This window comes from Typopeltis vanoorti, chromosome 16 (assembly GCF_054136105.1).
Source record: "Typopeltis vanoorti isolate ZY-2024b chromosome 16, IOZ_Tvanoo_1.0, whole genome shotgun sequence".
In the NCBI taxonomy this organism is placed as follows: domain Eukaryota; kingdom Metazoa; phylum Arthropoda; class Arachnida; order Uropygi; family Thelyphonidae; genus Typopeltis; species Typopeltis vanoorti.
Window position 1 is genome coordinate 105,012,902 of NC_143564.1, and position 17,092 is coordinate 105,029,993.

A 17,092-nucleotide genomic window follows, 5' to 3' on the forward strand; every position below is an offset into this window, starting at 1 on the left:
GCCAACCAGACTGGTAATTATAATAATTAATATAGTTAATAATTAAGCCCAATTATGATAATTTCTTTGCTAGACAATTAATTATAATTGGATTTAAGACAAACCATAAAAAGTGTATAAAATAAATATTAAAATAATTATCATTATTATTTTTTTCCAAATAATATTTGTGAATTCGGAGAAAATATGTGGTGCTTCTTATTTTTCAAACTATAAATATTATTAGGAGCGCTAAAGCAGCTAATAATGTTGTTGCAGAGGGACACATCAGATTAAAATAAATATATTACATGCTCAGCTATCAAACTCCCAGGAATTGCCCCTGATTACTTCAGAGGAAAGTTCCATGGCCAAGAATTGATAGCAAACTAACAAATCCTCTTTTATATAGATCTTAGATATAGATATATAATATAGATCTTAGAGCCATTGATCGTGAGCAGTGCCACAGCCAAATCTTTGCACAATCAAAATCGCACTATTAAAACATGATATACTCGCCAATAACTGCTTTTACATAGTGCTGCCAATTTTTGGTATATTCTTATTCTAAACAATAATGCATAACTGATTTAAAATTTTATGCGAGGCAACAATTTTTAAACATGCCTTCTTTACTCAACGTGATGGTATCGCCATTGGCTATTTATTAACAAATGGCGATATTATTAATTTATTAAAATTTGTTAACAAAAAAGCATTTGTTATTTATTTCTTAATAAGTTCTTTATATTTCATTTATTTTTGTATACAGTGAAAGATAGACAACGTAGCCAAACACAACGTCAAAATGACAAGAAAATTGCAGACCGTACAGTGGCTTCAGCTCTTCTCAGATATGATTCTCTAATTGGGAATAAATTTTCTCTAGAGAGCATAAAAAATTTAGTGTGATATAGCAACAGACTAGATCTCCAGATCTTCCTGAATCACTGACAAAATTACTGCCTTTTAAAGTATTTTTGATAACATATATACAAGCGACAGTCTGATAGAGAGTGTCTATCAGATAGACTAGGAAACACGTAGGATCTCAAATTGTATGTTTGAAATATTTCCACAGTTTGAACAATTGTGGGAATGGGTACTGTCATACAAGAAACGCAACTCATGATGACAGTTCTCGACGTTCCTCCCGAATCACTGACATCAGTGATTACAGGGATTACAGTTTTTTCCTGACAGAGGATATCGTGTTTCCATTCCACTTCTGTTATTTGCCTATGGGCTCACAGTGGTGGATCCATGTTTAGTAACTAGTGATAATGAGCACTTTTGTGTTCATTATCACTAGTTTATTCTCAACAACGACAACCTTGTTGTTGTTGTTGAGAATAAGTGACAGCTTCTTACAATGTGAATGGATGTCCGGAATGCTCTCGGCAAAGCACTGTCGCCACACTGTGCATGTCTAGTGAACGACAATTTTTCAGCAAACCTGGAGAGATATCGAATTACTACACATCGTTTTTCTTTGGTAAGTGCACACAGTCAGTGGAACATGGATAGGTTCACGAGTAAAAAATTCAGTAACTCAACTGATTTCTTAAGGTCAGATATCTCACTTAACAACCTTGCCGCACTGTCACAATGTTTTCGCTTGTTGTAAAGAGGATAAAGTTACAAATCTGCAATATACAGAAATATTAACTTAATCCTTCTGAGTCACTCTTGCAACACTATCAGGAAGCTTTGAATCAAGACTAAATAGAACTTTTTATTATTTATTATTATTATTTGACACCAGTGAGTCCAAGGACTCATCGAGGGAAGGCACCTGCTCTATAACTCCGTCTCCATCATTCAATCACAAACTGACCGCAACTGCACCAACACCATCTACCGCCGACCCAGCACTGGTATTCCGACACACAATCACAAACATCCATGCCCACTGCGGGATTCTAACCCGCAGCCTTTTGGCTTGAGAGCGGATACGCTATCCACTGGGCAAACCAGGCCGGCAACTTGAAGGTATACCTTCAAGCAGTGCTTTCCAAACTTTTCATGTTGGTGACACACTGTTGTAGACAAACATAATTTCATGGCACAGTAATTCAGTCTGATGTGCTTCTCAATGGGTCACGTGGTCCGTATTAATGCAGACCGTTCAACAGTTGATTCTTGCGTAGTTTCCTCTGTAGCCGATGGATTTTGTTCATCACAAACGTCACCTTCAGCTTTTCTTTTATTAATTAGAAACTTATTCATTTTACTTATCCATTGGTGTTGAATTAACGGGTAATTCAACACCAATTTGATAAATAAAACTGTGCGGATTTATTGTAAAGCTTTAACAGTAACTAAACATAAAATACAAACACCAGCTCTTCGTTTATTCACGTTGCAGTTAGAATAAACATCAATAATAACATCTGTATGAATAAGTGGTGCGCTTTATTTTTAGTGGTCGAACGATAATAATACGATAATAAGAACCGAGCGACTACTACGTGATAAAACCACGTGAATTCGGTTGCATTTATTCTCATTATTTATCGAAATATATTGATATGAAATATTCTTAAAGGTTAAAAATAATTAAAAGATAGTTTGTATATATAATTTTGACGGCGCTAACTAAAAGTCGTACCGGTACTTTGCGAAATGGATTCCACTGTGGAAATTTTCAGCGATTATTCTGTTTAACGCTTTATGTTCGCGCGACACACCTTCACACGGCAGCCGACACATTAACGTGTCGCGATACACAGTTTGAGAAGCTCTGCCTTAAAGAGAAGTAGAACAGTACGGCTGAGGCAGACCAAAATTCGGTCCAAAGTGTTGTTAATGTTATATGAGATTTCACATTTCGTACGAAGTGCTGAAAATCACTTGGAAAGAAGAAAAAATGAATAATAAACATGAAAATGATATTAAAATTATACACTCATTTGATTTTACTTTCAAGAGTTTCCACTAGTGCGGAGCAAATAACGATCTGTTGCTTGTCTATTTAACTTGTGATACTCTTGAATACAAGAATAACAGGGATTCATACCACAAATTCTATCTGATAAAGAAGAGAATATATGTATCTGTTTCTGAGGAGAAGATGAAGTATATGATCCTGCAGTGAATGGCTGACGAATAACTATTCTGATTTCACGAATTTTAATATGTGGCATAACTGTATACCCAATGCTAACTGAACATTTGAACATTGAATTCCATACATGAGAGAGATATTTAGAAGAAATCCAAGCGGAGTTCGGCTGTACTTTTAGAATGAGGCAAAAGTATGATTCGAACAAGAATGGAAGAACAAAATAACGAAACTATACGGAGCTCTGTTATCCCTGAATTGTCTACCAGTTGGGCATCATTAGAGAATGAAATGATCAAGAAAGAGCCTTACCATTTACATAATATAATTACCTTTGCTTCTATAAAAGGTATTTCCATTTCATGAAAATGCAGTAAAGTTGTCATTTTCGTAAAATGGGGTATGTGGCAAAATGTCAAAAATACCTGAAAACACGGTGATACTTTTTTAGAGTTAGGAAAAAATGTTCTTATGTACTACCCCATAAACAATTACGATTAAAGCCAGCATGGTTATGAGATGCAGCTAGTCCAGAATTTCTTTAGTTCACTTTTTAAATATAATTTCATTCGAACAAGGATGAGTGCTTCATTCATGGAGTTTTCTATGCATTCTTTCTTGGCCTTTGGTTTCTTATCTACTTTCAGCAATTTCAACTTCAACCTTCTACAAGGCTGAAGGTCCTTGTTTCATTTACTAGAATATGCAATGTTGCAGAAACCTCTCTCCTCCGCCAGAAGCTTCAGATGCATTCATCAGCGAATAGCAAATCAGGCCTAAAGCATAGCTAGTTATGAGGATATTCCAAGCTTCATGCATTTGCAATTTTGTTTCAAAAATGTACTAAAGCACAATCATTGTTTTGTGAATATTGACATATTTAAAAACTTGTCAACACAATTTTGAAAAGAGATTTCTTGGTGAATATATTTCTTAATGAAGTTTTATAACTCAAGCAATAGTACTTCATTAATTATTATTTTAGTGTTTCGCTGCATATCATTTCATTCAAAATGGCTCTCATTTTGCAATTACTGTCTTTTCACTCCTCTCTCTCTCAGCATCTATTAAAGTCAAATTATAGCATCTAATATGCAATAATTTGACTCAGTTTTTTAGGGCAATGTTAATCAGTATGCATTGTTAATGTTTAAGTTATAAGAAGCAACTGTAATGATAAACTTCAATGGGTAATGAAGCTTAACGCATAAGTGAAGATCGACGACTTAATATTCAAAGCTGCAAAAGTCGGATGTAAAAATAAGTCGGACTACTTAGACTCTCTCTAAGGTTCATAAAAGTTGTCTTTGTTGTTTCAAGAAATAAAATTGTTCAACATTTCAGGATGGTACACCAAGTGAAAAATCACTTTGGTGCTAACAATTGAAGTTACACAATGAAAGACAAGGAAAAACGAGCTAATAAATCGGTTTGTCAATGAAAGTATAACTGCTCAAAATCATCTCTGATTGGTGGTTTATTTTACGCTATCATTGGCAATATAAAAATATCAACAGCACTGATTTATAGAATATCTGTTCTAGATTTATAAAATTAAAACATTCTAACAAAATAGTTTTTATTAATATTATTATTATAGAGATGACGCGTGTCAAACGATACAACTTAAGGTCTGTCAATCATGATGTCAAAACACTTACCATTCAGAAAGAGAAAAGCAAGAAAAAACCAAAATGACGTGGAAAATGACAGCGTTCGTTTCCCGAGCTTCGTAACTACGTGCATCTTTGCCATACCGGCGACTGAAAGGGTTAAATGAAGCGATAACCAACACAGGAACAATTATCCCAGCCTTGGCACAGTTTCCGGCCCTTGTCAGGCATTTCATTAGTCTCTCATGAAACCAATTACCAAAGGGTACATTTTGATTTGAGTGGGAAAACTCTGACAGTATACTATCAGAATACATAGAATACACTCAACCTTTTCATTCTTATAATAAAGACATCATTCTTCTCTTTTCTAAAAGATCAATCTAGGTTGATTCTGTTTTTTGTTTTTTTTCCTGACGACCATAATAAGGAATATTAGTACGAAAATTTTACACTTCAAAGGAAATACTGATAAATATACAATCTTATTAGTACGGAGATGGAGTCTGAATAATCAGGGTACGGAAAAAGAGGATTGTGCAGTCAAACGAACAGTTTGAATAATAACGCTGTCACTCTAAGAATATGTCCAGCTTTTGGTGCTTGTTTATTTCTGAACATGAAATGTCATTTGCCCTTCTCTCATCCTACTTACTGCATTACTCGAAACGTATACACTTTTCTGATAATTCGACAACGAAAGGTTATTCACCTGTAGCATAGTATCGTGAATCTGCAGATAGTTGAGTAGCAAGATGAAACTTCTTAAAATTAAATTAACCAGCGATTTTCGTTAAGAAATTGCTATTCTGTTAGAAATATGTTCTTTTAAGAATGTAGAGGCAATTAACGAAGAGGAATGAGAAATGGTTGGTGAATTTGGAAAGGTACTATGCTCGGGTGGTGACTAGCGAATGCATTTAACTTAATCAGAGGAGAATGTGTGGAAATGTAGTCAATTCTGATGAACAGTGACAGTGAAAATATATGTACAAAATACATACAGAAAAAGACTCGAGCGAAAGAAAAAATAACTTCTTGGATACAGAGGAGGCAACACTTGTAACATGTTGTTCATGCGAAAAGACAGGAGGTTACAGTTAACTCACAGAAAGAGAAATTGCGTCTGGGCTAGAGATTTGTTAATGTCAAAAGTAAGAATGAAAGAATGAAACTTTTTTTTTTTTCGAAAAATTAGAGGATTAAGTTTTGCCATCGTTGAAGTTAAAGTTATCGGAAATTCACTTCAGATTGGTCTGGAAATCAAAATTTATGGCTAGAAGGATATTATACAAGTTTTATTTTTCTTTTTATAATCTATAGTTTTTAAAATGACAGTCTATGAAAAAAAGTGCAATGCACTGTTAGCAGCATACTGTGGAGATCTGACACTAGCTGGAAAAGGTTGTTCATATATTGAAGTAAATCAACAACTTTCTATCGTGGTATTTCAACAATGGTTTGATAGTTTGAAGACAAAGAACCACCGATCAGCACAGGTAATGTGCAACTCAGTCAAAGCAATAACGCAGATCAAAACATAGCATAATGTGAGTTTACTTAATAGGTATCTTTGCCAACTTGATGAAATAAATAAATAATATAGAGATATCAAGAGCAATTACTTGTTTCTACAGCCTTTTCCATTATATCTGTCCAAAACTAAGAAAGAAGACACCTGCCAATTAACAGTGGTGGAATCAGTGGTGTAGCTAGAGATTTTGCCTCCCGGATCCCTGAGTTTGCCGCCACTCTCAATACACACCAAAAATACTATAAAAAGTTAAAACGACGTATAGGGAAATAAATTAAAACACTATGTTTATTTTTGAAGTAAAACTTTAATTTCAACATTTCAAAATGTTATTTTTCTTGCTTTTCCGTTAGCAAAATCATCGATTACATTCATCAGTTGCATCCGTCTTGGGACTGGTAGCTCGGCAGCAATTTCCTCCATTCCGCTCTGTCGATTACATTGACGAAGTCTATTTCATAGTAATGTAAGTAATTCTTAATCAAATTTTATTTATAAAAACTCCTCTCACAACCAGCAGCACTTACAGCAATTGTAAGGAAAATTCGCAGTAGTATTACAATATTTGGGAATGAGTTCTCGAGACTGTATTTTAGAATTAACTGCAAAAGTTCAAAAAGGTTCAAAGTGCAGCCCGGGGCAGACCGCCCACCTCGTCCCTCCCTAGCTACGCCTCTGGGTGGAATCCATACTGGAAAGCTTGTATTAGTGTGTTTCAAGAAGTAGATTGCTGAACGCGTTTTCCATTACTTTATTTATTATTAATGTGGTTCTAACTCCTGTTTCTAATTTAAAAGTGTCATAAAGTAACTCTACTTGTCATGCTGAAGATTACAGTGACATATAATTCATCGAAATCGGCCAAGTGGAATCCAAAATCTGAGCGTGCTAAAAATTGAAGCGTACACCGCGGTTGCTAACGAGTATAGAACAAAGGACGTCGCCATCTTTGCAGCTGTCCAAAGGAAGAAATGTGAGTCATGAAGTGTAACAAATGCCTGAAGGAATTACTGTCCGACGGATGTCATATAACCTGCAGGAAATGCCATAGGAATCTTCACTTTACATGTTCTGGACTTTCAGAAACAACATGGCAATGCAAATCCAATGCCAAACGAGAAGAATGGAAGTGCCTAAACTGTAGAGAGAACAAAGAAATGGCGCAACTGATTACGCCAGAGGCAGAATTAGACGATGAACTGAACAGACAACAAAATACCGATGAGTCTTATAATTTGAGTTCCGTAAATTTATTATTAGAAAAAAGTTTAGAAAATATAAAACTCAGCTTGGTAGATCTTGTCCAAGAACTATTTGATAAACAGAATAAACAAATAACGAAAAAAATTAGCGAATATGAAGAGTTTGTTAAATTTAATAATTTAAGTCGAAGAAGTCTTACTGACAGGCAGCACAAATTGATAAAAGATACATCGGAACTCCATCAAGAATTTAATTCCCTGAAACTACAATACGAAGTTTTAAACCAACAACAACATAAAGACCTTGTCATAAACGGTGTCTTCCAGAAACTGAATCCACAGAAAATCTCAGAGACGTAGTTTTAAAGTTAGGCCGTGCAATTGACATCCCCATAGAGCATAATGATATTCACACCATAAATCGGTTTCCCAGGAAGAACAAAAAACAAGGCTCGCCACGACCCGCACCAGTCATAATTCGTCTGACAAGCAAGGCTACAAGAGACGATCTCATAAAAGCCAGCAGACTGAAAAAACCAGTAGTCAAGGATTTAAATGCATCGCAAGACAATACTTTCTATCTGAGTATTTAATACCTTTCAATCAGAATCTTTTGAACCAAGCCAGAAAAGAAAAAACAGAAAAAAAGTATCAATTTTTATGGATCAAAGACAGCAAAATATTCTTGAGAAAGTCACGGACTTCAAAGTCTATACAAATAAAAAGGTCGGAAGATATAGACAGGTTGCTAGAGTGAAACAAAAGACTCCAACTTAGTTCAATCAATAAGAAGATCTCAACACAACAAAAATGAATGTGAACCATCCGATAGATGTAATTACACCAGAATACATCAGTAATTGTACTTTCGAATCGCTTGATGCATGGAAACAACACACAGTACAAGCGAGAGGCCTCTCAATCTTGCATAATAACATGAGAAGCATCCGAAAACATTGGTTATTGTTACAGGCTTATCTGAGGAATTACACTGATATTATTGATATAATGATTCTTACAGAAGTATCCATAATTAATCACGAAGCGACTGCTTTCCAAATTCCAGGCTTCCAACAACATAGATCATGCCGCCAAACAAAAAGAGGAGGTGGAATATTAATATTTATCAAACAAAAATTAATAGCAAAAGAAACGGCCAATCAGTTTGAGCATGCTGAAACCCTTTGCCTCGAAATCACTAATACCACCAAGAGACAGCATCCCATAATACTAAATGCTATTTACAGGCCACCAAACCTAAACATGATAAAATTCTTGTACGAACTCAATTGCTGGCTTTCAAGTCAAGGAATATGCTCAACTGAATACCTAATGATAATTGGCGACATAAACATAAATATTGCAAACCAAAACCAGAACAACACTGTACAATACCTAGACACGCTATCCATGTATAATCTAATACCAACAATAACATCATGTACTAGAGAAGAAATATTCGGAAATACTATCACTGCCTCCTGTCTAGATCATATAAACGTCCGAGCACCACCAAACAGTTACACTGCATCAGTCATAAAGTGCAAAGTAGCAGACCATTACTTCACCGCTCTAAACCTGCACACCAAGACAATATCCATGCAATGTCCCACAGAAGAAAAGCGATAGAAAACGATAATAGACGAAGAAATGGTCAACCAGGAAATAAGAAAAACAGACTGGGAACACCTGGCAACAGATTCAGCAGATATCTTATACAACAACAACATTAAACTCACACTGGAGGAAATATATAAGAAAGCTACAAAGAAAGTCAGAATTCGTTCAAAAACAACACAACATCCTTGGATAACACAAAACTTAATCCTAGAAATACACAGAAAGGACGCTTTATGGAAAGAATTAAAGCGATATCCAAATAACACAGCTTTAAAAACGGAATATAAGATAACAAGGAATCGCCTTACAACACAAATCAGAAATGCAAAAAGCAGCTACTACAGAGACAAACTAACCTCTGCCCAAAATAACATGAAACAAACCTGGCATCTGATCAACGAGATGCTAGATTTTGTTCCCAACACCACCGCCTCCGAAACCATAAAACACAGCTTCATGAAAGAAAAGACGCAAAACCTATCCAACAACTAGCAAATGACTTTAACTAATACTTTGCAGAATTCATCCAAGAACTGCACAGAAATATTCCCACAATCACAAAACGAGCCCCTCCACTTGGACCACAATCAAAACAGACATTATGGTTCCCAACCATAAAAGAAGCAGAACTTCTCTCTGCAATACATCAAATCAAACCAAACAAAGGCCCAGGAATTTATAGTATCACATTTAAAGATATAAAGAAACATGCAACTAGTTTAAGTCCTATCCTACTAAAATTAATAAATAAAATATTTAAAACAGGACAGATACCAAGTATGCTAAAGGCCGCCATAATCACACCCATATACAAACATGGAAAAAGAAATTTAATCAGAAATTACAGACCCATAGCAACATTACCAATTATCAATCAAATTATGGAGCGGATCATACTGAAGAAACTCACAGCATACACTGAGATCTTTCATATTATCCCCAAAACACAATATGGTTTTCAGAAAAATAATGGGAACAACATCTCTCTTGGAAGACTTTACAGAGGTGATTAATACCGCCTTAGACAAAAACAAAATTGCCATGGTAGTCTTTATTGATCTAACTAAAGCATTCGATACATTTACACATCAAACCTTGTTAGAAAAGCTGAGACATGTTGGAATAGACGGGCCTCTTCACAGGTGGTTTACAAACTACCTTCAAAATAGAAAGTATATCACACGTATCGGATCAAACCGAAGCAGAGGGCTACCAGTAACCTGTGGAGTACCACAGGGAGTTGTACTCTCCCCAACTCTATTCAACATTTACATGCACGATATTAATCAGCTACCACTCAAAGGTAAGATATTCCAATACGCAGACGATACAGCAATAATATCCATCCATAATAACTCAAGCATAGCCAAAACAAATATGCAACATGACATAAATCTGATCATAGACTGGCTCACGAAAAACTCCATACACCTAAACACAGAAAAGACAAAATTAATGATATTCAGAAATCCACTGACTCGACCAATTGATAACAAATATTTAACCATCCAACATCCACTTTCCAACATAAAAAAAACACACAGAACAGCAAAACCACTACAATCACTCAGGTTGAAACAATACGATACCTTGGAGTTTACTTCGATGCAGATATGAACTGGAATAGCCACATAAACCATCTACACAACAAACTCCGAACAATAACTGACAAACTCTACAGGTTAAAAGACATAGTTCCCATACACCTAAAAACACTAATGTACAAAGCACTATGCCAAAATATACTAAGATACGCTATAACAACGTATGCTTTCTGTGCACTCTACAAATTAAATAGATTAATGTCGCTACAGTACAAGATGATAAAACTGATCTTTTGGGAACAAAGAGAAAATAACGACCTTATATACATTGCAATGTCAGAACACAAAATACTGACAGCAAAACATTTATGTCACTACACAGCTTTGCTAAAACATTATTTCGATGCCAACTACAGGACAGTGAGAAATACATACCGTATAAAAAATCTCAGACTACTAATTATATCACATATAATTACAATAATCACTACGGAAAGGCCACGAGAAACTTCTACATCCCAGACATGATAAACAAATTACCTTTTGAATACAGAAACCTTACAAACTATAATAGCCTGAAAAGAGCTCAAATAGGACATACTATGAACAAGAAACACGCGCCCAAAATACCATACAAACTTAATGAAACACAATATATTCGTTCAGGCTTCCAGTTCAGTGACGCATTAATACATTCCAAGTTATTGTGTGTGTGTGTGTGTGTGTGTGTGTGTGTGTGTGTGTGTGTGTGTGTGTGTGTGTGTGTGTGTGTGTGTGTGTGTGTGTGTGTGTGTGTGTGTGTGTGAGTGCGCGCGCGCAAATTTCTCAATCATAGATTTCGTAGCTTCCCAACAGAGCAAAAAAAAAAAAAAAAACAATAAATAATAACTAACTGCTGTCATCCTCACATAAGCTTACATATAAGCTTCGAGGATGAAAGCAGAGAAATTAGTTCTAATCCAAGATGTATTACATATAAACCAAAGTATGTAATGTATTTATTATATGTACACCAAAGTATGTAATATATGTATTATATGTAAACAATGTATGTAATGTAAGTATCATATGTAAACAAATGTAAGTAATGTATCATATGTAATCAAATATATATATATAATAACTGTAACAAAAGTATGCAATATAGAGTGATTATATCCATTGATATTGTATATATAGAGTGTAAAATTGCAAAGAAACATCTGTAATAATCATCATTATGAATATTATAATAATATATGTTGTAAACAGTTATTGTTATTATTAGTTAAAAAAAAACTTTATGTACGAGAAAGTATTTATTATGAATAATTGTCTTCATATAATGTATGTAATTTATCTGAGAAATAATAATAATAAAAAATCAGTTTTATTACCAGAATATCAGTTTTACCATATTTTACCAATGGTAAATCTGATATTCTTGGAACAACCCACACTTATGCAGGCAGCATGGACAGAACACAAAATATTTAAGGTGAAACACTTATGCCACTACACAGTCATGCTAAAACATTATTTCAGCCCAACCTATAGAGTAAGCAGAATAACATATCAGATAACAAGACCACAGTCAACAAACTACATAACATATAAGTACAACAATCACGACGGTAAAGCCACCCGAAACTTCTACGTATGTATGCATGTAATGTAAGTATCATATGTAAACAACTTTTTCAGCTCTCTGTATGTCTCTCTCTCTCTCTCTCTCTCTCTCTCACACACACACACACACACACACACACACACACACACACACACACACACACACACACACACACACACACACACACACACACACACACACACACACTGTTCACAAAGGACATACCAACTGGAGATTAGTTATTTGGCTATTTTAAAATAAGACTGGATTAAGATAAATAATTCTTGATTACATATAATTCAAATATAATTATTTTGTATACTCAACCGGATGACTACAATGATATTATTTGTGCATACTGTGAAAATATATTTTCTATTGCATTTTTCTATTTTTGAATTATTATTGAATTTTCTGTTTATAATATAAAAAAATCATATTATAAACATATCATAAAATATCAGCCAAGTAGTTACTTCAAACTGCCTGCAATCTCCTACTTTCTCAATGCCTGGTTCATTTTTAGATGTTTAAAACGAAAAAATGCCTATTAGATTCGCTTTGTTCGTTATTAGCAAGTTATAGACAAGTTATTATTAACGAAATAATGTAAAATGTCAGAAAATACTGTCCGATTATTATTATGTCCTTATCATAAAAAATCAAAAAATCCGCTAACGCCTTTTTATTCCCTATAGGAAGTAAGCGAGGCTGTTTTATCTTTTGGAGACTGAGTGGGCAATTCAATCTCTACCGGTAGCAAATAAAAAATAACTGGGTCAAGATTATTACTAATTATAAAAGGCAACCAGTGAAGAGAGGCAAACATGTGCGGCAATCTTGTGGTCCCTAACCCTAACATAGTATTTTCGTCGATTTTCTTGAATTTATAGAACGAAAAACTCAAGTTTCCGGAAGAAAGAACCAGCCTACCTGTGTTCCTATTAACTCGGAAACCGGTCGAAGAAAAGCTTATAAAAAGTTCCTCAGACGGCACCTTCAATCGAACTTAGAACAGCCCTTCTTCGCAGCCTAACGCTATGAATATAAACGCCAATCGCGTTTCGTAATAAGATTGCTATTATGAAACAGTGGCTTTACAAAACGATGCTCTATGATCATGTCATGGGCATATGCTATGTTCTTTTTATTATTTATTTCTTTAGCTAATTCAATTCACGACGTGTTCAATGCCTTACAGAACATTGGCGACGTGATTAAATATACTGAATAATCATTTCATTTTACATTTTCTATTTATGATTGATCGAGACAATCTGCAAAATGAAAATGAAACTTCACTAGAGGAAAGTTCCCTATACAGGCATTTATTTCGTTCAGTATTTGTTTACGATCACCTTGATGATAAAGATTTATCATAAGAATAACAATGGAATGAGCAGAAAAGAAAGTTTCTTATGTGGTTCTGTTCTAAACTGAAGACCGCATTATCCCTCTACTTGAGTAGAGAAGGCTGCTCTTTTAAATTGCTACATCATCTCTGATATCGTCAAATTATATTAACGTATATAAACCAAATTACTGTTCTAAAAGTATGCATAGTTCACAATTTTTTAAAGACAATGTTCTATTCGTTTATCTGTGTAAAATTATGCCCATACGCATGTTATTAAATATATTATACAATTGACAGTTTTACGTCACCGAGTACTCGTACAATTTGTCCTCTACTGTCCTTGTCAATTTGTTATTATTATTCTCCATATACTATTCAGGAGGACAGTTTTAAATTGAAGCAATTTCTGCATTTCCTTTCATTAAAGCAATAAGAATTACGTGTAACTGTCGTCATCCTTGTTACGAGGCTTAACATTAGACGTCAAATTTATAGAACATCATTTTAAGATATATATATATATATATATATACACACACACACACACACAGTCGTTATATGGATTGAGAAGGGTTCGTTTTTTCTCATTTCTTTATAGCTGTTATCCCGTGAGAGTTATTTTACTATACGAAATGTGGTTTCAAGGAGGCCATTGCGGCAAGATCGCCTCGATTTCTCATTCTTTCTTCTCGTTTTCATATCTCCTGCTCCTTGGTGAGTATTCTAATATCTGTATCACGAAAAGTGAGAAATCACTTTAACACTCGTGTTTCTTTATTTCTCTTCTTTTCTTTGCATTTTAAATAATTGGTTTAAAGAATGATTCTTAATCTTATGTCATAAGTGGTGATATGCAATATGAATGAACTGTTCTTATTCAAATATATATGAAAAATTATTAAGTATCACAATCTTTTACAATTATTGAGCAGTACTCTGAACCTTACATCTATGTTCATTTTAGCATACAAAACTTGCTTATATATTTTATAATTAATTTCGAACTTATATTCCTCAATGAACTACGGATTTGTGGAAGAAACCGGGGGAAATGCATTACATTAGTTTTTGTTTTTTAGAAAAAAAAATCCTTAAAAATTTCACACCAATATAAAGTTCGCATCATATTAAGTCATTCACTTTTAATGAACGAAACATCTTATTTGTGAGTAGTGTATATTCATAAAAATAATAATAATAAATAAAAAAGATCCTTATTATTTAAGATCCTTAAAAAAATTCACCTCCTTCTAGGGAGGTTAATCATCATATTTCTCATCACCATTCATTCTTAGTAAACTTAACAAATAAAACCCTAAGCTTACAATAATATGTTGAATAAAACCAATCAGCAATTACTGTTTTAAAACATTCGGAGGTTAATGTATCAAAAGTTCAGCTTCTAATGTGCATAATTGCCTTTCTGTTACATTCTACTTTTGTGCGTTTGGTTCTATTTTTGTTGTTATGGTGGTGTACAAATTTAATCAGTACACATTTTTCCAAAGTGTCATTTCCAAAGAAGGAATAAGAATCGAAAAGGAGGAGGAAGATTAGGGCAATGTCTAAATAGAGATAGAGCAAGCCAGTTGGCTGGAAGTGACATTAAACATTTGGTGAAATTTTGAGTACTGATAGTTGTGCTGCTGTCTAGTATTCCATTTGTAGAAAGAATTCTTATCCTTGAATTTCATATGCTAAATTGTATGTATATATGCTATATTTATTATCTGTGGTGATGCGCAATGAGTTAAAGTTTAGAGTCCACTACATAGCCAATGTGATTAATACGTCACATTGAATAACCACTATGTTGAAAAGAATACTAACCTGTAGGGATAAAGAAGTTATTTTCACACTTCACAAGGCCTTGATAAACCGCATCCGGACTACTGTGCTCAGATATAGTCACGTGGGGGTTCTATGGAGACGAGGAAACAGTGAAAAAGATATAGCATCTGCTAACCAAAATTATTATTATTATTATTATTATTATTATTATTATTATTAACACCAGACCTGCATGGAGTCAAAAGACTCATTATAACTTGTTTGTGAAATTTTCGATATGGACTGAAGGAGTGTGGTCTTCAAAGTTTGAGAGATAAAATCCGGAGAGGAGAAGATATATGATAGAGGTATACAAATTACTAGTTAGTAAAAGTACAATAGAGATACATGAGGAGATTTTTCAGCTCATGGCAGGTTGGTTAGGGTAGAACTCGGGGTCATCCCTGGAAGATGAGTAGCGGCGTGGTCAGGAAGAATGTGAGGTCCAAGTTCTTTTCATAGTTTGTAGTGAGTGAAAGAAATAAACTGTCAGTGGAGATTATCCTTAAAAACATTTTATTCTTAAAAATCATGCCTCTCCTTAAAAACAATCACTGATGACGTTGTGAGTGCATCTTCGGTGAATGTTTTTCAAGCAGAAATACGATTTTTAAGAATGCAAATGATTTGGGGAATAAAGTGGAAACACATGTATCACGGAATTACACCTTATACGGTCCTCTCTCGATGAGTCCCTGACTCTCTGAAGGTGTTTACATAATAATAATAATAGTTGTTGTTGTTGTACAATTCTCCAGGAGTCACTCAAAGAAGAAATTTTCATACCAGTTATAACATAACTGCATTAAATATTACTACAACACCATTCAGACAAAGAATCCCACTTACTCACCACTTCCCACATAAAAACACTTCTCACTCTATTATTCACATTTCGCATATATGTGATTATAAGACTAGGACTACTTATTTAACCTCAGAATATAAAAAAGCAATTCTTTTCATATGTCATAATTCCTTATGGCATATTAAACTCCAAGGTATGCGTGCTATTAAGAAATAATTTCAATTTGTAGCAGAGAACGAACTGTGACATTATTTGCCGAAGTACGATATGCATATCTTGCAGATTATTTACAAGTAGTTAATAAAAATGTCCTTTGTCAGAGAATATATAAACGGAAAACTGAAACCACAAACAATGTTACTAAGTGCCATACGTTGCAAGTCGCAAATGTAATATTACTTTGGAAGCAGCTTTTATATAACAATATCAGTGTGCAAATCACTTTTTATTTCATAAATGTCAGTATTTTATTACACAAGCGAAAAAAAAAAATTCTTAGCCCAACCATAGTATTTAATACTGTATAAGTTGAGTACCTATCGTGAATGGGAGTCGTATAAAAATTCATTGGTATTTGAAAAATAATTTTACTAACAGGATTCAAGTTCTGTGCATTGACCCGAACACTGAATTTGTAAGTCATGAACCACACGCCTTGATCAATCTTACAAAAAATCAGCCGAAACGACAAATATGACTAGTCTTCCAGTTATTAAATATTAAAAATACGTGACGTATTAATGTGTATGCACTAATCTTCTTTGTATATTTTGACACTCTCTTGCTGAAATATCTTTCATTTATTAATACATTTTAGACTAATAAAAATAGCAGTTATTATTATTTATGCAAAACAACAGATATTAATCACAATAATTTGAATGATTATATTCAGTTCAAATTCTACCTAAGAATCTATCGTTTGTCAG

At 34.0% G+C, this 17,092-nt stretch overlaps 2 protein-coding genes across 2 annotated transcripts in view; one reads left to right on the plus strand and one right to left on the minus strand.

Moving 5' to 3' along the window:
* The window catches only part of LOC150098241 (acetylcholine receptor subunit alpha-like), a 58,765-nt gene extending 53,985 nt beyond the window's left edge, over nt 1–4,780 (minus strand). The window contains exon 1 of the mRNA XM_090406495.1: nt 4,708–4,780. The gene's annotated coding sequence lies outside the window, so the exon portion shown is untranslated. The remainder of the gene's footprint in view (nt 1–4,707) is intronic.
* Nucleotides 4,781–14,104: 9,324 nt separating this feature from the next.
* Nucleotides 14,105–17,092, plus strand: part of LOC150098242 (neuronal acetylcholine receptor subunit alpha-2-like) — a 47,944-nt gene continuing 44,956 nt past the window's right edge. The window contains exon 1 of the mRNA XM_090406528.1: nt 14,105–14,239. Within this exon, the coding sequence (XP_090262654.1) occupies nt 14,158–14,239 (82 nt within the window). The 5' untranslated portion in view covers nt 14,105–14,157. The remainder of the gene's footprint in view (nt 14,240–17,092) is intronic.